The sequence below is a fragment of the Biomphalaria glabrata genome, chromosome 17 (genome assembly GCF_947242115.1).
Source record: "Biomphalaria glabrata chromosome 17, xgBioGlab47.1, whole genome shotgun sequence".
NCBI classification, from domain to species: Eukaryota; Metazoa; Mollusca; class Gastropoda; family Planorbidae; genus Biomphalaria; species Biomphalaria glabrata.
Window position 1 is genome coordinate 5,195,115 of NC_074727.1, and position 24,237 is coordinate 5,219,351.

The 24,237-nt window shown below is 37.8% G+C and overlaps 2 protein-coding genes across 2 annotated transcripts; both read right to left on the minus strand.

Moving 5' to 3' along the window:
- Nucleotides 1-8,885: 8,885 nt before the first annotated feature.
- Nucleotides 8,886-17,365, minus strand: LOC129923696 (zinc finger protein mnm-2-like). The gene is made up of 4 exons (XM_056016052.1): nt 17,121-17,365; nt 14,023-14,165; nt 9,636-9,685; nt 8,886-9,529 (listed from the first exon to the last, which is right to left on the minus strand). Exons 1-4 carry the CDS (start codon nt 17,349-17,351, stop codon nt 9,522-9,524), a joined length of 432 nt encoding a protein of 143 aa, XP_055872027.1. The 5' UTR covers nt 17,352-17,365; the 3' UTR covers nt 8,886-9,521.
- Nucleotides 17,366-19,611: 2,246 nt separating this feature from the next.
- LOC106061123 (uncharacterized) lies at nt 19,612-20,657 on the minus strand. Its single transcript, XM_056016195.1, has 2 exons — nt 19,890-20,657; nt 19,612-19,731 (listed from the first exon to the last, which is right to left on the minus strand). The coding sequence occupies exons 1-2, from the start codon at nt 20,655-20,657 to the stop codon at nt 19,612-19,614; spliced, it is 888 nt and encodes a 295-aa protein (XP_055872170.1).
- Nucleotides 20,658-24,237: the final 3,580 nt, after the last annotated feature.

Here is a 24,237-nt window from a genome sequence, read left to right on the forward strand (position 1 = left end):
CAAATGGTTCCGTTGAACTTAAGAATTTCACGTGTTCAGACATTATGTACACTTAATTAGGCTACACAGAGTTGGCATAACTGTCAATGCATAAATTTGGAAAAGCAGACTTACAAAAGACTTTCCTTTCTTTGTCTTTCTGATCTGGTTTACAGTGTTAATCCTACAGATCTCACCTGCCTAACTCAGCAGTAGCGAACGAATGTGTCGCGGACACTAGGAAATAACAGTATCGCAGAGACACCCTCGAACGTAACCAGTTATTTATCGAGACTGAGTTTTTTTTTCCCCAGCAGTAGTCTACACCTTCTAATATTAATCATGCACCATTTCCCCCCCCCTCCCCCCACCACCGAAACAAAACAAAAATAGTCATATTGACTTTCTTAAAGCCTCAAAGATTATACTCCACCCCCGCCCCCTCCCTTTTTTTCTCCCTTCTTACTCCCGCCAACAACAACTACCCAGAAAGAGGGGGAAATAACCGGACCCAGAGTTAAGTGCCGCTGTACTAAAACCCTTCATTGACTTCATTGCCTGTACTTATATGTCAGAGTCACAATGAATTTCGGAAAATCAACAACCCTGTTTGTGTGTTATAGTGTGTTTGTGTGTGTGTTGTTTTGTGTGTGTGAATGTGTTGTCCTGTGTTGGGAACTACGCAGTGGTGTAAATGATTTTTTACCAAGACCAGTGGAACCGTGCCCCCCCCCCCCCCCACGGAATCAGTAATAACAAACCTGATGAGAATTTAACCCTTTGAGCACCAGAAAGAAATCGGGCAGTGAGTCTTAGGGTCACCTTGTCCCCGTAAAAGGACAGCCTCGTTGCCGGACAAGCTCTCTCTCTCTCTCTCTCCCTCTCTCTCTTCCTCTCTCTCTCCCTCCCTCTTCCTCTCTCTTCCTCTCTCTCCTTCTCTCTCCCCCCCCTCTCTCTCTCCCTCTTTCTCTCCCTCTCTCTCCCCCTCTCTCTCTCCTTCTCTCTCTCTCCCTCTTTCCCTATCTCTCCCTCCCTCCTCTCTCTCCCCCCTCTCTCTCCCTCTTTCTCTCTCTCTCTCTTTCTCCCTCTCTCCCTCCCTCTCCAACTCTCTCTCCCCCCTCTCTCTCCCTCTCTCTCTCTCTCTCTCTCTCTCCCTCTTTCTCTCTCTCTCTCTCTCTCTCTCCCTCTCTCTCTCTCTTTCCCTCTCTCTCTCTCTCATCTCTTTTGTCCCCTTCGTTGTTAGCGCAGACCGCAACATTCATAAAGAATGTGGTTAAACTGTCTTTCAGTCCTCTATGCAGTGGCGGCACCGTGTTTCTTAGTGCTCTCTAACCCCGCCAGAAGGAAGCAGTGGCTACCTCACTCGGTCAGACTCTATCACCGACACTCATTGATCAGGAAACATGAAATGCACCAAGATACCTGTGTGTAGTCGCTGAATGAACTCTTTATGTTGTCTGTTGTATTTATGTGTATTTTTCTGTTGTGTTGTCTTTATATGAGAAAAAGAGTCCTTGTAATCACAACAAATTTCCGTAAGAATCAATAAAGCAGTCTTAGTCTTAGTCTTTGTCCAGTTCCTCACCATTGCCACGTTCTACCTACATCTTGTTACCATGATAGTAATTAATAAATTTAGACAAATTCTCACTTACACTTATGATAAATAACAGAATCTGATCGAATCGGATAAATGCAACTTTTTGTTGTTTGTTGTGGCTAATGATTTTTACGAAGGAGTTGCGCAGCCAGCACAACTCGAACTGTTGTTTTTTTGTCTCCCCTGCAGTCAGATACCCTTTACATCTGGTTGGACGAAGAATCTCATTAAATTCTGGGAAAAAACGACAACCACAAAACAAATGCTTATTTCAACAAGATTCTAGGACCCTCTAGAAACTCCCTTGCGAATCTAATAACCCATTCAATCTAAAAAAGTAGTTCTTTTTTCTTTTTCTATTGTTTTATGGTAGCTCACATCACGTGACCACAATCTTTAACCAATGAAATGTTTATGACCGTTGCATGTATATCGTCTGCTCTCACGGCCCTTAAACATCACGATGACGTCATATACATTAGGTGAGATTCTGGCTGGAACAAGAAGTTAACAAAGGAATGGCAGAAGAAAAAAAAAACAACGTTAATAACTTTTGCGTTTGTGTTGTTTTTTTTTAAATATAGGCTACATTAAGTGAATAAAAAAGTTCATCGTTAGAGCGTGGCGCAAGGCGTTTTCCTGACATTCATTCCCCTTACATCTAGAACGCATTTTTTTTTTACAATACCTCTATTCAAGTCAGAACTTCATGGAGCCTGATCCAGTAACCCTGGACGCTGATCTCAAAAACGACTCCAACGATTTTCCTAGAAATTTAACAGTTGAAGTATATTGCTGAGAAAAGAATTAATAGCTCGTTGGCAATACGGAGAAAACTCTAGTTTGACCGTTGTAATTTTTTCAAAGTAAAAAAATAAAAAAAAATTAAATTTGGCTAGGAAAATCGTGAGATCCATTCTTCTGATCAGCGTCCGCCCAACTACCATGAAAGAGTGACCTGAATAGAGGTATTGTGAAAAAACAAAACAACTTGCAATCAACAGAATGGGCTTCAAAAACAATAATCTCATCTTACAGTCGACTTCATCAGACGAGGACTTTCAGCAAAGAATTCTGGAAACGGTATTTTCCTTTCTGGAAATAAAAAGGCTTGTCTTGATTCCACAGATAAGCTGTCCTCTATATTGTTGTAACTCTAAAGGAGACGACTCGACGAACAGATAGGCAACTCAACGAACAGACAGGCAACTCAACGAACAGACAGGCAACTCAATGAACAGATAGGCAACTCAACGAACAGATAGGCAACTCAACGAACAGATAGGCAACTCAACGAACAGATAGGCAACTCAACGAACAGATAGGCAACTCAACTAACAGACAGGCAAGAAACGAACAGATAGGCAACTCAACGAACAGATAGGAGGCAATAATAAACGATGTACTTATTATAATCTATCGACAAATAGTTAGACTCGCGCTATCAAGTCACAGGGAGTAATGTCTTCAGTTCTAAGAGTCCAACGTGAAGATGCTGAGCTCAAGGCAGATGACCTATGACCTATGTGTTTGTCGTGTCTCCGTGTAAATAAACATCTATGTCTCGTTGAGTTGCCTCCCTTAAGTTATTACAATATTTTGGCACATCTAAGGCAGAAAAAAAAAACGTCGTCTTCCGGTGGTCGAGTTATCTTTTTAATTTACCTTCTGCGCCTGTCTTCGTCTTGTTATCTTATCTTTATATGATACAGACGTTACTTCTAAAAAGAAGATGATTACGTCCTACGCGTCATGCATTTAGTCATGCATACTAACCAATGACTTAAATTCTGCCAAGTCACTGGTTTTCCTGGCTAGCTCAGGCAACCCATTCCATGCTCTATTAGCGCCAGGGAAGAAGGAGTATTTGTACAAATTTGTCTTCTTTGAGGCTTTAAATGTTTACCCCGCGGCCTTTGCAAGATATCCCCAAGCTGCGTCTTTCTAAGAAATACGCATTCGAATTGCATGACTTAATACTTTGAAAAAGATGTATACTTATACTTTGAAAAAGATGTATACTTATACTTTGAAAAAGATGTATACTTATACTTTGAAAAAGATGTAGCCTATATTTACTCTACTTTATAACGTTGTAGCATTAGGGCTACGTGTTCATTTTACGCGAGGGGAAATAGACGAATCACCGTCAATACAAAATGAAACCACTGAAATGACTTTACAAGACCCATTTCCCCCTTTATAAAAATCGATTTTTTAAAAAAAAAACGAGGTAGGCTGTATTATGATCTGAGTTCCATACAACTATTTGTACATGTTGACGTCTGCTGTAAATTGCGCGTCTTCTGCTTGTATATGTAACAGTTAAAAAAAAAACAGTTATTCAGGTCATTAGCCTCTGGAGTGGAATGGAATGAAATGTTAGTTACTACGCTTAACAGATGGAATAGGGGCTATCAGGGCATCAGGGCACCGAGAAAGATGCAAACCCCCCCCCCCCAAAAAAAAACAGCTGTGTCCTTTCCCCCCAACTCAGCGTCAATCAGACACAATCTGGGGGGTGGAAAGGTTTTAAAATGTAACTATTTTACTGTTTCACTGCTTTTAGACACTGTAACTATTTTAATTGCTTATTTTATATGCTGCTTTCATAATCAACAATGAATAATTGTGCAAAGTTTCACCTTGATTGGAAAATGGGAACTTAGAGAAATAACGTGTACAAGATTTCCCACAGATAGACAGAGTGAGTATAAGCTTTTAAATAATAAAAACGAAAAAGTTATACTTTTGTAATGGCTATTGGGTGCCTCGATGACCTGCTGGCCACTGTAAAAAAAACAACAACAAACAAACTAAAACTTTATAGCCATATTACAAGTTCTTCAGGGTTCGCGAAGACCTTCCTTCAGGGAACAATACCAGACAAAATTAAAGAATGTACAGGACTGTCATTGAAAGAGATTCAATTCAAGGCAAACAAGAAAATAAAAATAATAATTAAGAATTAAATTAAGCGTATCCATTAGTTGGGATTAGTCATTTAATTAAATTTGTAATAGATCTATACTAACAATAAAAAAGCATTTATAAAAATATAGTCTAGAGTCTAGACCTTTTTTTTCAGGTTTGTGTTTACTAAGACTCAGACGACGACCTATAAAAGGGAACTAATTCAGCTTATACCACCACTTCAGTCAATTACAATTTCTTTCCCATGTTCGAGATACCAAACAAAATAATTTATTACCAATAGTTAATTCACTAATTGGTTATTTTATTTTTAAAATGGATTCTTGTGTGGTCAAAGAAATAATTGTGCCCAATTTTTAGCTTGATCCGAGATAGGGTGGGGGGAGACATCGAACAAACGTTTTTACCAGACAGACACACAGACAGACATAAAGAGCTGATATAGGCTTTGTAAAAACTGAGAGAAATAGAGAAGACGCTCGACTGAGTTCATGTGTGGCGCTGTTATGGATTGTGTGTGCGTGTTTCTATGGTGACGGTGAGAAGAAGTTAACGATTGGTTGGTGGCTATGCAGTGCGAATGATGCAAGATAAGCGACTCTGTCGTAAGCTGTCTTGGGTACGCCAGACGACTCCTGAACGCCAAATTGAAAAGACGTGTTTTTGTAGTGAGTTAGATTTTGTTTAAAATACCATTTTATAGTAGTACTTGGGTCAACTATATTTGTTTCATTTCATCTCAAATTAAATTTGTCTATATTGCAATAAAAGTTATATTAGTTTCGTTCACAAAAGCTCAAGTTGTTTCAAGTTTTATATGTTGAAATATAATAATCCTACAACGGTTTAGTTGGCTACCAGCAGCATCATGCTACAGGTCAACGACCGCCACAACTGGTGCCCCCAGTGACTCAACGGACTTAAGGACAGGTGAAGGTGAATGTGACTGAATAAAAAAAGGCTTTTATCTGTGTGTCTCTGTATTTTTATTACGTTGTGCTTTTGTATTTGTACGTTGTGGCTCAGTATTTAATCTAATGAAATGGGTTGCTTGTGTCAGCCAGGAAAACCAATGACTTGGCAGAGTTTAAGTCATTGGTCAACATGCATGATTTGATTGACATAGGGACACACATAGTACGTAATCATCTTCTTTTTTTGAAGTAACGTCTGTATTTTATAAGATAAGATTATAAGAGTGGTAAAGCGCTTGGCTTTCGAACCGAAAGGCCCCGTGTTCAAATCCTGGTGAAGGCATGGGTTTTTAATTTCGGCATTTTTAGTCCACCAAGCTCTAATGGGTAATGGGTATCAGACACTGGTTGGGGAAAAGCAAAGGCGGTTGGTCGTTGTGTTGGCCACATGACACTCTAGTTGACCGTGGGCCACAGAAACAGATGTCATTAACATCATCTGCCCTATAGACCACATGGTCTGAAAGGGGTACTTTACTTTTGACTATAACAATTTATATTATGCATCTTCCAATATAACCAGTAGAAAAGAAAAACAACTGCTTTTCAGGTAAACACATTTTCACCTATCAATAAACATATTGTTATAAAACTGTCATGCGCACCAACATCCAAGATAGTGCAGAAGGTGCGCACTGTTAGAGACTAGACTGAGAAGGTGCGCACTGTTAGAGATAGACTGAGAAGGTGCGCACTGTTAGAGACTAGACTGAGAAGGTGCGCACTGTTAGAGATAGACTGAGAAGGTGCGCACTGTTAGAGACTAGACTGAGAAGGTGCGCACTGTTAGAGATAGACTGAGAAGGTGCGCACTGTTAGAGACTAGACTGAGAAGGTGCGCACTGTTAGAGACTAGACTGAGAAGGTGCGCACTGTTAGAGATAGACTGAGAAGGTGCGCACTGTTAGAGACTAGACTGAGAAGGTGCGCACTGTTAGAGATAGACTGAGAAGGTGCGCACTGTTAGAGACTAGACTGAGAAGGTGCGCACTGTTAGAGACTAGACTGAGAAGGTGCGCACTGTTAGAGATAGACTGAGAAGGTGCGCACTGTTAGAGACTAGACTGAGAAGGTGCGCACTGTTAGAGATAGACTGAGAAGGTGCGCACTGTTAGAGACTATACTGAGAAGGTGCGCACTGGTAGAGATAGACTGAGAAGGTGCGCACTGTTAGAGACTATACTGAGAAGGTGCGCACTGGTAGAGATAGACTGAGAAGGTGCGCACTGTTAGAGACTAGACTGAGAAGGTGCGCACTGTTAGAGACTAGACTGAAAAGGATGTCAACATTAGGAAGAAAAGAACAAGCTCCGCCGAAGTCTAGAGCCGATATGAAGAGACTGTGCTAAAGACAAATGATGTTTTATGTGCTTGTGATGTCCTGTGAATAAACATCGTTGCCTCGTTGAGTCTTCTCCCTTAAGTTATTTCAATATTATGTCAATCAACGTAGGCCTATCATATCTCATGATTCATTCTAACCTGCCAGTTCTCAATGTTTAAAGATAGACAAGATGTGTACCTCTGACAAGACACACTAGTGCTTTTAATTGTTCTTCTTTTAAACCCTATCTCTAGAGACATTGACTGACACTGCCGTATAATGAACTCCTTCAGGCAAGCACTTAAGTAACTTTGTTGTCACTTTCAAATGAGGTCAGTAGGTTTCTAGATAAAAAGGCCCACAGCTCAGGGTCTTATCGAGCAGACGACGCCCAAAGTCGCCATTGTACTAATATTTGTATTTTCCCCGTTCATCGATTTTATTTGCTACTTTCTGACTGTCTGTGCAAACTGGCATTGATATCCGTGGCCAGATATTGAAAAGAAAGATCTATAATCTGAAACTCTTCGAGTATATTTTCAGGACTTCTAAAGCAAACAGATCTCAAGGCGATTTTGAAGTGGAACGATTTTGAGTTTACATTTGTGTCTAAATCTGGACTCTTTTTTTCTCCCTTTCAAATTCAAGCTTCGATTGTCAAGCTAGTATGTCCATATTTAAGATAACATTTTTTTTAAAAATTTCTTTGACATGTAGCGTGTGCATATTTGTACAGGCTAAATTCACATTGTACTCTCGTCTCTGGGTGGCCTAATGATAATCTGGGGAATTCTAGAGCAAATGATATAAATCCCGAAAAGGGTGTCTCGACAAATGAGCTTCTGTTTTGATTCGTTAAAACGTATATTCACCAGCCACACACGATTAATGTTTTTTATGGTAATTCGTGTAGTATTTTTCCAAACAAAGATACCGTGTGTTTTCACGAGATTTAAAGACAGAGGCGCCCGCTCGGTGGTATATTTTTTTAGATTATTAGAAAGCTTATTATCAACTCTGTCTGTCTGTTTGTCTGTCGAGCACAAGTTTTTTTACATGTTATTTCTCACATTTCCTTTTGTCTGATCAAGTTGAACTTTCTACAATTATTTATTGCCCCTCATAAAATATGTATCATTACCATCGAACGAATAAGTTATCCTAGTCATCTTATATCAGATTATCAGTATACATCCTCAAATCTCAATTTAGTCCATAAAGACAGTAGCGTACAAGTTTTTTTTCTCATTTTCTCTCCTTGGGAGATAGTTAAATGTAAGTTTCGCCTCATAGGCCTATTTCTTTTATTATATCCCCTTCAAGCACGATGGGACGGACTAAGAAGGTCTGAGAGAATCAACTGACAAATTTTCTTCTACAAAAACAAACAAACAGAAATATCCACTAGAAAACAAAAAGAGTGAGACATTATCGATAATCGGCTACTAAATTTGTTTTCCAGCTTAAAGGAATGCCAAACGATTCTCTGAAATCGCTCTTGTGACTTATATAACATTTAATTTTAAGTGTGAGAACCACTGGCGATTTGCTCTCTAATGTTTTTGACAAAGTTTTGTGGAACTGCGCCATGATCCCGATAAATAAACATTTGCTAAAACTTGACTCTGTTAAGAATCCAAACCGTCACGCCTGATAGCTTTGCGAATGGTTGCAGTGGAACCAGCCATTTGGTCGTGGTTCGCCCGTCTCGCCCAATTGATTGAGTCTGTCCGTTTGTGTGTCTGCGTTTGTGCTTGTGTAATCTGGAGCTATTTTTAAAACGAAGCTGTCAAATAAATCGCTTCAGGCCAGGTGACACTATACGGCTGTTCTCACATGGCTGAAATGTTTCAATAACAGACTAATGAGATAGATTCACAGTAAGTAGCCACGCGTAAAACTAACAAGCGTGGAAAATAAACGAAGTAGGGGGGGGGGAGGGCTGCCAAGAGGATAAAAAACAATAACTCGTAAATACTAAGAAAAAGGTACGAATAAGAAACGGGAAAGGGGCTATAACATATATTACACAAAAGTTTCCAAAAAAAAAAATTATTGTTTTATTCATGTTGAATGTAATATGATATACAATCAATGGTAATAGCATGTCGTAGATAATTTGCAAACATTTACTAAACATGAGAATCGAAGACAACATGTAACTTACTTTTACCGAATGGACCTCATTCACCAATCGTAAACAAACAACATTTAGCCACATGATTCTCTATCTCATGTATACAAATTACGCAATCCATAAAGGCTGTCACGTGATACGTTTTTTTCTCTCAATGTTTTAGCAATATTATCACGTGGTTAAATGTTGTTTGTTTACGATTGGTGAATGAGGTCCATTGTTAAGTAATAGTTCTTGTTTTATTTTACTTGTATTTTGTTAATGTACTCTGTCTCCCCTCCTCTCTTCCCTACCTCCCTTGTTCTCCCTCCTATACTTCTATTACTCTTCTCCCTCCATCTCTTTTTTCTCTTTTCTCTCTCATTCCTCCCTCTTCCTCTTTCAGTGCCTGTCCCTCTTCCTCCCCCCTCTTTCTGTCTATCCACCTCTCTCACTGTCATTTTTTCCCTCTTATCTACATGGCAATTCTGGATTCATCAAAGTAAGCATCATTTAGTCTTGTACTTCCAAAGGCGGCTCTAGGTAGATGACTCTGGGACACATTAAACTCCACACCTCTGAAACAGGAGTCACTCAAAAAGCTGAAGATATAAATACAAAATAAAATTTTAACATGCAGCGTAAAAAAAATTCTCAATTCCGTAACCTCTACCTTTAAGATTTAAAAAAGAAACTGACTTTTGCTACCTGTGAAGTTAACTGCGTGGGTTTTCAGGTGTGTGGTCAAGTTTGACGATCTGTAAAGAAATAGGCAGAAATAAGATTTCTAATACATGTGTGAAGGTGAAGCTTTGTGTTTGACTTTTTAACAATGACTGGGTTTTAAACATAGATTTTAAACATTGACTAGTTTTAATCATTAACTTTAAACATAGTCCGTTGTGAAACATGGTCTGGTTTGAAACATGAAAAGTAAAGTTCGTCTTTTAGACCTTGCGATCTATAGGGCAGATGACGTAAAGATCATCTGTTTCTGTGGCCTACGGTTAACGAAGGTCGTCATGCTCTACTTTACCCAACTAATGTCAGGCACCCATTAGAGTCGGCTGGTCTCAGTGGAGCCCTAAAAATCCCGAATTAAAAATCCAGGTCTTCACGAAGATTCGAACCTTGGTTCGGAATCCAAATGCTTTACAACTCGGCTGCCAATTCCCTGGCTTCAAACATAGTTTAAACAAAAACTGGTTTCAAACATAGACTTTAAACAAAGACTGGTTTTAAACATAGACTTTAAACAAAAACTGGTTTTAAACATAGACTTTAAACAAAAACTGGTTTCAAACATAGACTTTAAACAAAGACTGGTTTTAAACATAGACTTTAAACAAAAACTGGTTTTAAACATAGATTGGTTATTTATTACAAGCAGCCTAAGTTTGGAGGTTCGCAAGCACTAAACAAAAACTTATGTCAAGGTTTATATGATAAGATCATGGCTACGAATATCCAAAGTACACATGCGTTCATTAGATCATTTTTTTGGGCCATTGATGACACGTGTAGCCTACATTTAGACATTTAAAGTTTAGGTCTCGTGCAGTGCAAACAATCAAACAGTCAAATATTTTTTTATAACTATTTTTATGATTGTGGTCATAAATTCCTGACGCTGACAGCGTTAAAATCAATACTGAAGAAGTCGAATGTCGTGAAGTGAATCCCGTTTCACTTCCTACACCGATCTAACGATAGGAGGCCATCATTCTACAAAGTTCTCTGACACGATGTTATCGGCAACGTCTTTCTCACAATTCTTAGTCTTAGACATACCCAGGGCCGGATTTAAGCGAGGGCAGGCAGGACAAGTGGGTCACCACAACAGAAACAAATTCGAATTTCGACTGGCCAGAACTTTTTAGTTACTGTGTATATTGTATGTCTTTATTTCGCATTTTTACAGACAATACTTTAAATCTTACGATTGACAACACTATCTTGGTTGAGAAGTGTCCGCATGTAGCGTGCTCGTAATTTTTAAATGCAGCTTCGGATACACTGCAGTGCGTCAGTCTAAGGCCTTACACTCCATAAACATAAACATATGCATATTAAATATTTTTTTTATAGAAGGAAAATGAAATTTAATTTACAAGTCTTCTTATCTTATCTTATATGATACAGACGTTACTTAAAAAAAAAGAATTTGATTACGTCCTACGCGTCATGCATATTAACCAATGACGTAAATTCTGCCAAGTCACTGGTTTTCCTGGCTAGCTCAGGCAACCCATTCCATGCTCTAATAGCACTAGGGAAGAAGGAGTATTTGTACAAATTTGTCCTAGCATATGGAACGAGAAGTGTTTTTCTGAGTATTTTATTAAATTTTGTTTTTGTATTTGAAGATTATGGTTCAGTGTTTTATGTTTAATTGCTACTTTACGTTTAAGTCTGTAACATTAGTTGGGTAAAGTAAAGCACGACGACCCTCGTTAACCGTGGGCCACAGAAACAGATGATCTTTACGCCATCTGCCCTATAAATCGCATGGTCTGAAAGAGGAACTTTACTTTTTTATGTTTCAAACCAGTCTATGTTTCACAACGGACTCTGTTTAAAGTTAATGATGAAGTCTTCTATCTACTCTATTTTTTTCGTATTAAATTTGAAAGGCTATTAGATATAAGTATTACTATTAATAAGGGGATTTTTAAAATTAAACTTTCTAAAAGATACAGGGGCCTCCGCAAAAATCTTGCCCCGGGGCCTCTCCTTACTTTCATCCAGCCTCGGACAACAAATTATTATGTTCTACGTGTATCCATGTGTGAATTTAGTCGTGAAGGCTAATTAGAGACTAAAACTCTGCTAAGTCGTTGGTTTTCCTGTCTGATTCAAGCAACTCATTCCATGACAGGATCTAATGGAACTAGAAGAGAAATAGCGCTTATAAGAATCGTCCCAATCCTATGGCTGCTTGGTCGTCAAGTAAGCACTTCGGACTATAATCAAGCTGGTCCTGAATCGGAACCCTGCCCACTTCCATCCTTTGCCGTCCGGCACGAGGTTTGACCTAGAACAGGGGTTCCCAACCTGTGGATCGCGACTCCTTTGGGGTCGATTGACGATTTGCCAGGGGTCGCCTAAGACCATCGAAAATATGGATTGTTATTGTCTACTCTTCTATTGCTGTGTTTGTGTAAAGGGGGAGGGGTCGCGGCAAAGTGAGGAATTGTAAAAAGGGTCGCGGAGCTTAAAAGGTTGAGAACCGCTGACCTAGAACGTAACGATCTTCATTTCTGAAGGAACGAGCGTCCAAGACTTATACGACAAAGAAATATGTCATATTTATTGACATGTCCTTCTGTGCATACTATTAGGTTATGCTTTTGTATTTGTAAGTTATAAATATAGTTTGGTGTATTCTGCATAATTGTTTCAATACTTTTTAGTCTTCTGTCCTCAAGTGTCCCTGAGCTTAATTAGTGTTACATGTGAATATTCATTTGTTATAAATCTCTAGACTCTTTTTTTTTCCGTTTGTATAGTTTCTTTATGTTCTCAGAAGTGTAGTTTTATTTTGTTTGATTTCTAAAAACCTCTTTAGACACCTTTCATGCATGTCACTATAATAAACCCCTGTCTACCTGACATGTTTCTATATTTGTTTGTGTCAGGGGTGTTTTGCCCCCTTTAATTACTACGATTATCAAAGTAAATGGCATCAAAATGTTTTGTTCTTTTCTTTCTGAAAATTATATGAGGGGGTGTGTGCTTGACAATATAGTCTGTACTTGTAAACAACGTAATCATTCATTCGAACCAATGGCTTTATATAACTATGGCGAGGTGGAAGTTTTAATTGATTATTACCTATGGTTATTATTATTTTTATTACGCTGGAATCGCTTGTAGCCACAATTAGTGCATTATCCGCCTACAAATAAAGTGAATAAACAGGGGAAATCACCGCATTATAAGTTTATAAACATATTTTTATTGCATTCCCTCCCTTTAATTTCGTTATCCATTTCGTGAAACACTATTATTGTATTTTCACGTTTCTCACTTTATTTGTTTCAAATAAATGGTTAATTATAAATTACATCAGCATTTAAACAGTTTAGTTGTGGGGGTTTTTTTTTGTCTAATTTTATTGTGGAAATACTATAAGCACCTAGAAAAGTTCATATTTCATTAAAAATAATAGACCTTTGAATTGAGTCACCATAATAACCATTTATCTGGCAGAGAAGAAACAAGTCACCGAGCTCAGTAACAGAGATAAGTACAACTTCTTTCGTCACTTAAAAGTGAGTGTGTGTGTCAGAGAGAGAGAGAGACAGAGAGAGAGAGAGAGAGAGAGAGTATGTTTCTGCCGGAACATGGGCGTTGTCTCATTAAGTTTTAAATTGAGATTTCGACACAAAAAGACTGAATTTTTATCAGGACAATTTTTTTTCATCACTGATAGCAAACATTTTTTAAAATCACTTTATTTCTTAACACCAAATCTGTTGCTTGCCCTTGCATCGAACTCATTGTCTTTTCTTTTTTTTTTTTGTTTGGTAAATAATCTCGTCAATCACTGAACTAGGTGAAAATTAGCAATCTGTTTCTTTGCGACTCAAACCAACAATGTCGCCATATTTTTTAATCTTCTGTTTTACACGTAAACCACGTCGCGGGCCGGATATAACCCGCGGGCCATAGTTTGGGCATCACTGTAGTAAATGATTTTGGAAGGTGAAAAAAAAAAGGGAAAGTCTTTTCCTGGTTAAAGGCTCTTAAAAATGATTTATCTCGAACTTTTTTGGACACTCCGACGGGGGAGGGGAGGTAGCAATGCAACAAACAGATAATCTTAATTTATATTGAAATTTGACATTTTTGCGTACAGCCCGATCTGATTAATCTAATCTAATTAATCTGATTAATAATCATATTTAAAAAAATGAATATAATCTTATTTAGCAATTCGACATCATAATCTTGTTTCCCTTTTTTGCTTAGATTATAATTCAAGACTATTTCCTTTGCAGTCCTACAACATTGAAGAAGTACATATATATATTACATACAATCGATGGATTGCGTGTCTACTCTAAGGAGTTCTGGAACTTTAGGGTCTTACCTGTTAAATGCTTTTCTGCATACGGGGCAGACAAAAGGTTTGTAAGCTGAATGAGTCAGTCTGTGTCGCGTGAGATTCCCTGGCTGTCTAAATGCCCGGCCACACAAATCGCAGACGAAAGGCTTGTCGCCTGTGTGGATTCTCTGAAAACCAATAATATAGGTTTTATGACAAAATTTAAACTTGATAGGTGCTAAGCTATTTTGAGATATGGGGTCCTCTTAATGTCCAGAAATGTCAATGCCAAATATCATTTTGGGATACCTAAAGGTCTAAATGGATATACTATAAAGAAGTGTATAAATAGTGAAGTAATAAATCTTTGAATTTAACTCATTATTATTCATAAGTTTGGGATCCTCCAAGAAAGTTGAGGAGGCTTGATGGATGAGTGGTAAAGCGCTTGGGTTTCGAACCGAACGGTCCCGTGTTCTAACCCTAGTGAAGACTGGACATTTTAAAATTTCGGGATCCTTAAGGCTTCGCTGAGTTGAACCTGCTCTAGCCTTTAGGTAAATACTGAGCTGATAGGTTTTATGGTATAAGATTTACCATGGCCTATTATTATGAAGTGTGTGTGTTTCAATGGGAAGAGGTTAGCGATTTTGGTTGGTGGCTATGTAGTGTGAATGATGCAAGATAGACGGCTATGTCGTCAGCGGTCTAAGGTAGGACAGACGACTCCTAAATGTCAGAGTGAAATGTCATGTTTTTGTATTGAGTTCGATTTTGTTATAAATACCATTTTATATTGTTATAAACCTGGTGATGACACAGATGGGGGTAGTGCTGTGTGTGTTCTTAGCCTACCCAAATCGCCCCAGTCCAGCGCAGGACGAGCGGTCTTCTGTGACCAGTGACAGTACACGCCAGTTCGGCAAGGAGCAGTGTGTAAATATTACGCACGCAAGTCACAGCGATTGTGATCATTCTGAGTGGTCAAGAACGTTCCATCTGATTCTAGGCCAGTAGAGACACTATATAAGAGCGAGTATGTCAGAAAGACTGGACTTCACGTTACCTCGCAATGTGACCAGTACGAGGCGAGAACCAGCGCGGTGTGTGAAGTCAGGCGGAGCAAGACTAGGTTTTTGTAAAGACAGTGTTAATGTTGTTGCCAATTGCGATGTATTTGTAATTAAACTGACTGATACTTTGGAGCCCTGAGTTGTGAGGTTCTTTAGTTCGTTGTGTCATGTGGTGCAGTTACAAGAGAGCCTGGATAGTAGGAGAGATCGTAACAATATTATTACTAAAGTCTGCCACATTTATTTATTTCCTCTCAAGTTAAAACCTGTCTATATTGTAATAAAAGTTATATTTAGTCTTGATCACAAAGAAGTTATTTAAAGTTTTAAACTAAGATATACTGCGATTTAGTTGTCTACCAGCAGTTTGGTGATACAAGTCAACGACCACCAACAACACTTGCTTTGAGACGAAATAAAGTTAAATTATTCAAATGTTGTGTATCTCATTAGTTGAACTGTGCAGTGCAGTCCAGATGCTTTCATTAGATGTAAGGACGCAAGTACAATAAAAACATAAAAAAAACAACAACGCATAACTTGGTTTTTGATCAATGTAATGGCATACCAAAAGTATTGCATTAACTCTTTCTCTCCGTAATTATTTACCACATTCTTGTGGAATCAACGTTGGTATCGTCAGTTAGGAGAGAAAGAGTTAATTTGCTATTGAAATATCAGTACATTAAAAACAGAGGTCTTCACCAATCTTAGGATTAAAATTTCTTACGTTTCACAGAACAGAGGACAAGACTGGGAGACTATCAGGATAGATATGGCACTAAAATATCACTTACAAATATAAAACACAATTACTCCAACCACCCCTAAAAATAAATACCTAAAAAGACACAAAGACAAAAGCACATTTCTTATTTCATACAATTTCTCCTTTTTTTTCCTAGAACCATTACAGCATGGAATAGGGTTGCCTAAATCAGCCAGGAAAACAAATGACTTATCAGAGTTCAAATCTCTAATTAACACACAAGACGAATTAACACAATCATTCGCGTAGGACGTCATTTTCTTCTCTTTCTGAAGGAACGTCTGTAATTTATAAGGTAAGATTTTAAAAAAAAAAGCGTAGTCTTATTTCTAATAGGCATTTGGTTAATCCTTGTTTAGCATTGATATTAATGAGATAATAAAGTTGATGATTATTAATGAGATAATAAAGTTGATGATTATTAATGAGATAATAAAGTTGATGATTATTAATGAGATAATAAAGTTGATGATTATTAATGAGATAATAAAGTTGATGATTATTAATGAGATATTAAAGTTGATGATTATTAATGAGATAATAAAGTTGATTATTAATGAGATAATAAAGTTGATGAGTATTAATGAGATAATAAAGTTGATGATTATTAATGAGATAATAAAGTTGATGATTATTAATTTGATAATAAAGTTGATGATTATTAATGAGATAATAAAGTTGATGATTATTAATTTGATAATAAAGTTGATGATTATTAATGAGATAATAAAGTTGATGATTCAATAATGTCCCTAGCTCGATCACGAAAATATAACTCTATCCATGAGTTGCTCTAGGCAAAGACCTAGACCAAAGGATGGCTGCCTGGTCGTGCGGTTTGTGCTCTGGACTGTCGTTCAGATTTATCGATGTTCCAGGGTTCAAACCCTGCCCGCTCCCATCCCCCGTCGTCCTGCGGGAGGTTTGGACAAGGAAGTAATTATCTTCAACTCTGAAGGAACATCCGAAACATGTAAAACAAACAAAGACCTGTTGATGTTGGTCTAAAGTAAAAAAAAAACTTCCCCTTTCAGACCTTACGGTCTATAGGGCGGGATGATGTTAAGGTCTTCCGTTTATTTGTCCAACGACCAACCGCCTTTACTTTCCCCAACTAATGTCAGGTACCCATCAGAGATGGATGAACTCAGGGGCGGCCTTAAAAAATCCCCAAATTCAAAATCCCATTTTCACCGAGATTCGAACCCAGCACCCCAGGTTCAGCTATTAGTCTACCAGATGATGTTGGTCTACCTGGTTAGATATTAGAGATCTGGAACAACATTGTGATTGACCCTTACCTTGTGGGTGAGCAAAGTGTTGCTACGCGAAAAAGCCTTGTGGCACACCTCGCACGTATGCTTCTTGTAAAGGCTAGTCTTGGCAGCGGGCCGCTCCTTCGGTGTCGGCACAGAGGAGCGCCCATTGGATGACTGCATCAGGGAATTCCCACTTGGCGCATGTATCATCATTGCTCCGTTTTCCCCCAGAAACCCTTTATTATGAAAATCGTCGTTCGCACTCAAGTACATTGTGTTGAAATCTGATGCTAGTGAACTGTAAAAAAAAAAATATAAAAAATTCGCATGAGTTGGCAGACTTTAAGTCAATGATTAACATGTATGACTTAATTGACTCAGGGACAAGCGTAGGACGTAATCATCCTCTTGTTTTGAAGTAACGTCTGTATTTCATAAGATAAGATAAGATGAAATAAGATAAGATAAGATATATTTATTTGTGTAAATTACTGGGCCTATGTACGACTATTGTATTTTTATTGTGTTAAAACAATTAATTGAGGATTTTCACAAAACAATGTCAAGAAGCTATAATAAAAGATGATTGTTATCAAGCAATAGAAAAAAAAAAGAATACTTTTAAAAAAGAAAGTTTATTTAAGGAAAAGAACCGCTAATTACTGCCATTTATATGAAAACTATAGGGTTTAGCACCCTTTCTGCTTTATTAATTAATTAATTAGTGCGCGATTTCTCAGATATAGGATTACTGATCTGAACCCTCCGACATGTAAAATGAGAACGAAGAACTAAATGATTAATTAATTGGTTGATTTTTGTATTTAATCGTACATTGTCATCGGCTATGAATAATTATGTAAAATTTCAACTTGATCCGAGAATGGGAAGTGGGAGAAAAAACAACAACCTCATAACATAATAAGGGGATTAAATCCATATATACATCCACATCTCTCATTAAGTAGAATTATTTCCCTTATTTCGATATCAAACATAATAATTAATTAATTGTGCACAGTTTTAATTTGGGAGAAGAATCATACTCAAACTTTTTACCAGACAGACACGGTGAGTTGATATAATCTTTGTAAAAATTAGTTTTTGCTGCAAGCTATCAAATTTGATTCTATGGTGTTAAAAAAAAAAGTGAACTAAATGTATCGAACTGAATACTTGACTAACCAATACTTTCTATTTTCTGTGCACCGGATACACCAAATAGCTAGCTATATAAAGTCATAGATGAAAATATCCAATTAAGAAAAAAAAAATGTGAAGAACTTAAACTGTAAACCTTTAAAAGTATAGAAGCATTATTGCTTTTTAATCCATAACAGATCCACAACATGACGACAAGATACCAATAAAAAGCTGTAGATTTTTTGTTACTATATAGTACACTGATGACACATTTTTTTGGTTACCTATGTCTTGCATACAATTTAATTTTAGTAGTATTTTAATACTGCTAATGTTATTATTATAGCCATAGCTAACTTTCTTTTATGTATCTGCAATTTATAAGCTATTCCGTTTAGAGCGCAAACATAATTTCAATATAAAGGATTAGACATTCACTCGAGGACAGAAGTGCAACTTTAAACTACTTTAAAAAAAAAAAACGAATGGACAACACCTGGATGCTAGTGTGCATTTTAAAATTACTGATAAGTGCACATCCAATAACAAAATTACTCTAAGAATTTCAGCTCTCTTTTTTGTTTAGTTGGCAACATTAAGGTTAAATTTAGTTCCCTTGACATAATTTAGTTCGTTGAAAAATCTCCATAACTCAATCATATCTTAATCTTTACCAAGACAGCAGTATTCTTCAACTAATAGCATCGGGTCAGAGAGTTCGTGTGCTCCTTATCAGGGGTTGCCGGCATTTCTGTCTGTTCTGTGGTTCTATTATTAGATAAACGCATGTCTTCGAGTCCGAAGATTAATGAGGAATGCAGTATTTGCAGTGGCTACGCAGCCCCAGCAGTGACCTACACATTTTGGCACATCCAGGGCAAGCATAGCCTTGTCCGCAGGTGGTCGATTTAGATTTTCTTTTAGCAGTCTGCGCCTGTCCTCGGCAGCGGATTTTCATTTGGTCTCAAATGTGTATCCCGCGGCTTATATGAGTGACCTGCAGCTGTCTCGTTCTGAGGCCACATGCAGCCAGGTGCTCTCTTCTATGTCAGCTAAGGCAAGTTGGCGCCTAAGCTGGTCCTTAAAGCGTTTCCGTGGGGCACCTCTGTTACGTCGACCCCCTTTTAGCTCACAAAAAAAAAAGTTCCCATACGGGTTGCGTGCCCTGCCCAGCGTAAATGTCGGACCATAAGAAGTCCCTCTATACTGTCCATATCGGCGTTCGATATATATATATATATATAATTTTCACGCCTTGTACGAGATTCTACAATAGAGATGATAATGGCTACAAACACAAATTTCATTCTTTGCAACTTTATGTACATGAACCATGACCTCTGTGGAAAAAAAAACTACTTTACTAATTAAATATGATTGCATTTTTAACTCACATATCACAGCCTGCTCCAGCCGGTCTACGGTCCTGTGTCCAGGGAGGAAGGATTGCTTGTCCGGGTAATAAATGAGGCCAATGTACATAGTCCTGAGAAAATCTCACGCCAGCCAACTAAAAGTAGAACACAAATTAAAGAATAATTTCTTTTTCAACTTGCTGAGATGTGGGCTGGGGAGAAAGTGGGGCCGAAAAGGAAACCTTAATGTTATTTATAAAGCCTTTAGTCAGTCAACTTTTTGTTTGTTTGTGCTGTTTTAATAATCTATTACCTGAGGTTCGAACTCCATTTCTTCACGTTGTCTGCAACGAATTAATCCGCTTGTGTAATCGTGATAAGAAATGTGACGTCCAACAGAGCACTGGCCTAGATAGTTTTGATGTTGAAACATTTGTTTGTAACGTGTCGCACTGTGACCGTAAAACGTGCATTCTGGTGCAGGCGGTAAACCGATTGGTAAGCTGCTTATGTCGGACTGGTAACAGCCAGTGTCCGCTTGGGATCCTCTCTGACTGGTGGAGTGCTTTCCAAGAATGTCTCGAATCGAGTAGATTCCGGAATGTTTAAAAGCATTGTTATCTGGCTTTTCGCATTCTCCTTTCTCCAGACCATTTATCTTGATTCTTTCACTATTACTTATTTCAAGTGAGTCTTTAAAAACATCGTGACCATTTAGGACTTCAGATTTTGTTCTCACTAGTTCTTCCGGGCAGGAGCTGTCCGGTTCTGTTTGTTGTAACTCGACACATGGAGACGAGCCCAACGCTTCCGACTTCACGCCATTTTGTTTTTTTGTTCTGCGCAGGGACTCTGACAACTTCCGGAGAAAGTCTGGAAACGGTATGCTGGTGTCTACAGATAATGGCGCTCCATTTCCTCGAGAAAACGAAACTGAATGAACGTTTCCTAAAGTTTTCTGTGATAAACTTTGTTTCACAAAGCCGCAGTGTGTATTAAATTGTAGCGGGATCAGCGCTTCCTCTTCAGGGGTTAGAACTCGTCTTCTACTTTGCGTTGAGAAATAAGATTTAGAAAACATGATATTTTGGGATGGGATTTCTCTTGCAAAGCAACTAATAATAGATCTACATATATATATATATATATATATATATCTTTATGATCTCAATCACAACCAATAAGTAGGTTGTACCAAATAAGAAAAAATAAACAGGAATACCAGACGAACGAGCTAACTACACGGATTTGATCACGCGTCTTTTAGATTTTATTTTGTTTCAAAATGTTATGAGGAAAAAGGTTCAAGCCCCGCCTTAAACCAAAATGGCAGCTTTTTATAAAGATGTAAAAGGGGTAGTGTATATTGTATGCCGAGCTGTCAATCAAACCTTCTGGCTGCTCTACCAGTGGTCAACTAATTTAGTTTCACACTTTCTATTCGCTAGTGTGTGACCATTGATTTGGTCAGTTCGAAGCTTGATGTCACGTGAGGAGAGGCTCTGTCCAGCCGTGGAGAACTCCTTTTTTTTTACCTCTTTGTAATACAAATTTACATTGAGGAGAGGGGGGGGGCGATGTTTGAATCTCCGCTTGACCAGCAGGATCAGATACATTTGACATGATTTGAAATTTCAACAGATTTATTGTAGGTCCTAATACTAGATCTATATTGGCCGCTTTCAGTCGTAAGACTAATGATAATCTACATTCCACTTAAAACTGAAGGCATTCCTTGCTAAAAGAAAGAGATTAAAGTGTAGCAGCCTAAGTTGAAAAAAAAAAACCTTTATAAAACAAGGTTACAAAGACAGTTTGTGTGGAAACACAAACTCTAAATCGGCCCCCAAAGTGGTCCACCCAGGCAGGTAAAAAGGCAGGTTTCAATATGTTCAGAAAGAACACCAGAATGAAATTCTATCAAAGAAAAATGACAGAGAAGAATGGAGAAAGAAGGTTGGCAGATCTTCTGTGGTGCCCCAGCGGTCCAGCAGACCAAAGGATAGGTGAAAGTGAATGTGAAGTTAGATGGGAACCTGACCTAACAGATATCTTATAATGAATATCTAATTGATGTAATTGTTTTCTAAAGGGTCAACCTCTTATTCAAATCCTCAAGTAAAAAAATATTTCTGTAAAAAAATAAAATTCATTTAGTAAGGTGTAGTGTGACACGCATGCAGTACACGCGGTAATATGAAAAACTATTTATTCATTTTTGTTTTAAATTATATCCAGCTTATATGAATACTAAATAGATTTTTTCTCTTTAAAAAAAGGAAACTTGTGTGTGTGTGTGTAAATGTATAGTTAGAATGACAGAACTTATTTAACTTACTAATACATTTGTAAAAAAAATATATTTTTTTGACAAAAAATCTAAAACCATTTGCATAAATGTGTTTAAAATATTGCAATATCCCCCTATTATAGAGACTCCAATGTCTGTTACTATTAATAGTGAATAGTAGTAGAAATGGTGTAATTTTATGAAAAAACTGCTTGCATAATTAGATTTTTCGCTTTCAGAAAAAAAAAGTAGCCTTTGCATCAGAACTTTGAATGATCTAAAATATTATGATGTCGGATTTTCGCTATCTTTTCTAGTTTCTGAGATCTAAACGGGACGGACGGACAGACGGACGGACAGATAGGCCACACAAAACTAATAGCGCCTTTTCCCCTTTCGGGGGCCGCTAAAAAATTGACTTTCATAACTAATAAGCACTAATGAGTAGTGAAGTAAAGTTCCCCTTTCAGACCTTGCGATCTATAGGGCAGTTGATGTAAAGGTCATGTCTCGGTGGCCCACGGTTACTAAGGGTGTCATGTGGTCAGCACAACGACCAACAGCCTTTACTTTTCCCCAACTAATGTCAGGTACCCATTAGAGCTTAACGAATAGGCCTAAGGATGTATTAATATTATTGTTGTTATTGAACGCATTGAGCGTTCATAACAGCGCTATAGAAATAAAATTATTATGAATTTTCACATGGCGTCTAGTGCACTCTATTTATAACAACTAACTTGTCCTACTATTAGCTTGTGGGTGTGCTGGCTGATTGCTCATTTAACGCTAAAGCGCTTGGCTTCTGAACCGAGAAGTATCTGACTTTAGTTTTGGAACGTAAAGACCTTTGGCCACAATAAATCTTGATGACCGTCGGCCATAGAAAAAGATTACCTTAACATCCTCTGCCCTACAGATCGCGACTATTAGCTTGCTATCTCTTCCTGTCCAGAGTACAAAAAAAATAAATTGATGATAAATGATAGCCCAATATCAAGTCGGAGGCGCTGTGGATGAGTGGTAAAGCACTTGGCTTCCGAACCGGAGGTCCCGGGTTCGAATCCTGGTGTAGACTGGGATTTTTAATTTCGGGCTACTTAGCTCTAATGAGTGGGTACCTGGCATTAGTTGGGGAAAAGTAAAGGTGGTTGTTCGTTGTACTGGCCACATGACACCCTCGTTAATCATGGGCCAGATGACATTGTCTGTTCTATAGACCACATGGGAACTTTATTTTTTAATATCAGCTTTATAAAGTAAAAGTAGACTTTGAAAGTTAAACTCTTTAACATATAGTTCTGTCATAACTTCTGTCTAGCTCCAAAGAGCATTTGACATTTGCTTGGAAATGTAGGATGTCTGCCTGGTCGTGCGGTTTGCGCGCTGGACTGTCGTTTGGATTTATCGATAGTCCCGGGTTCAAACCCTGCCCGCACCCATCCCCCGTCGTCCTGCTGGAGGTTTGGACTAGGAAGTAAACTATCTTCAACTCTGAAGGAACATCCGAAACATGACAAACATTTTACTAACATCTTGTTAACGTACTGACACTGAGCCAAGCATATTACGCGTTTGTCGTTGCTCTAGCCACATGACACCCTCGTCACTCGTTGTAAAACAGAACCGTCAGTGTACTTCTATATCTAAACAAGAACAGCATATAAAATACTTAAAACAACAACAACAACAATACCTCTTTTATACAACTATACTACAGCTTGTCTTCGTGTCCAAAAATTAATGACAAGTTCAACTTATAGAGCAGAACGTCACACTTGATTTAACGTCCTCTGTTTCTTATAGAGCGATTATTTTGCATAGAGGTAGATTATATTAGAATTAAAACTTCATGTTCATTAGCATACGATGCGTAAAATTATTCTTTAATTTATTAAACTCTGCATTAATAATCCCTTACATTCGGAATTTCCCGAACGCTGTAGCCCTTTCAAGAATGCGATAGCCCTTTCATAACCATTGTTGGATCTATATCTAGACCAAGTTCAAAAAAACAAAATGAAATTTATTTAAAGTTTTATCAAGATTGGTCAAGCGGTTTTTATTTCTACACGGGGACACATACATACATACATAAGCCAAACATTCTACTTTATATATTAGATCATGGGCGTAGCCAGGATTTTTTTTCGGGGAGGGTTTGGGGGGGGGGGAGGATTCCCCCCCCCCGACACCCCCCCCCCCGCGGAAAAAAATGTATATATATATATATATATATATATATATATATATATATATATATATATATATATATATATATATATATATATATATATATATATATATATATATATATATGTGTGTGTGATTGTGTGTGTGTACATAATTAATCTTTATTACATCTGACCCT

Bases quoted from the DNA above. Each gene is read 5' to 3' on its own strand.
- LOC129923696 (XM_056016052.1), bottom strand. From the start codon at position 17,351: ATGTACTTGAGTGCGAACGACGATTTTCATAATAAAGGGTTTCTGGGG. The intron at 14,166-17,120 runs GTAAGGGTCAAT...ATTGGTTTTCAG, and splicing joins ACACTTTGCTCACCCACAAG to AGAATCCACACAGGCGACAA. The intron at 9,686-14,022 runs GTAAGACCCTAA...ATTTCTTTACAG, and splicing joins TGCAGAAAAGCATTTAACAG to ATCGTCAAACTTGACCACAC.
- LOC106061123 (XM_056016195.1), bottom strand. From the start codon at position 20,657: ATGTTTTCTAAATCTTATTTCTCAACGCAAAGTAGAAGACGAGTTCTA. The intron at 19,732-19,889 runs GTAATAGATTAT...TTCTACTTTTAG, and splicing joins AAATGGAGTTCGAACCTCAG to TTGGCTGGCGTGAGATTTTC.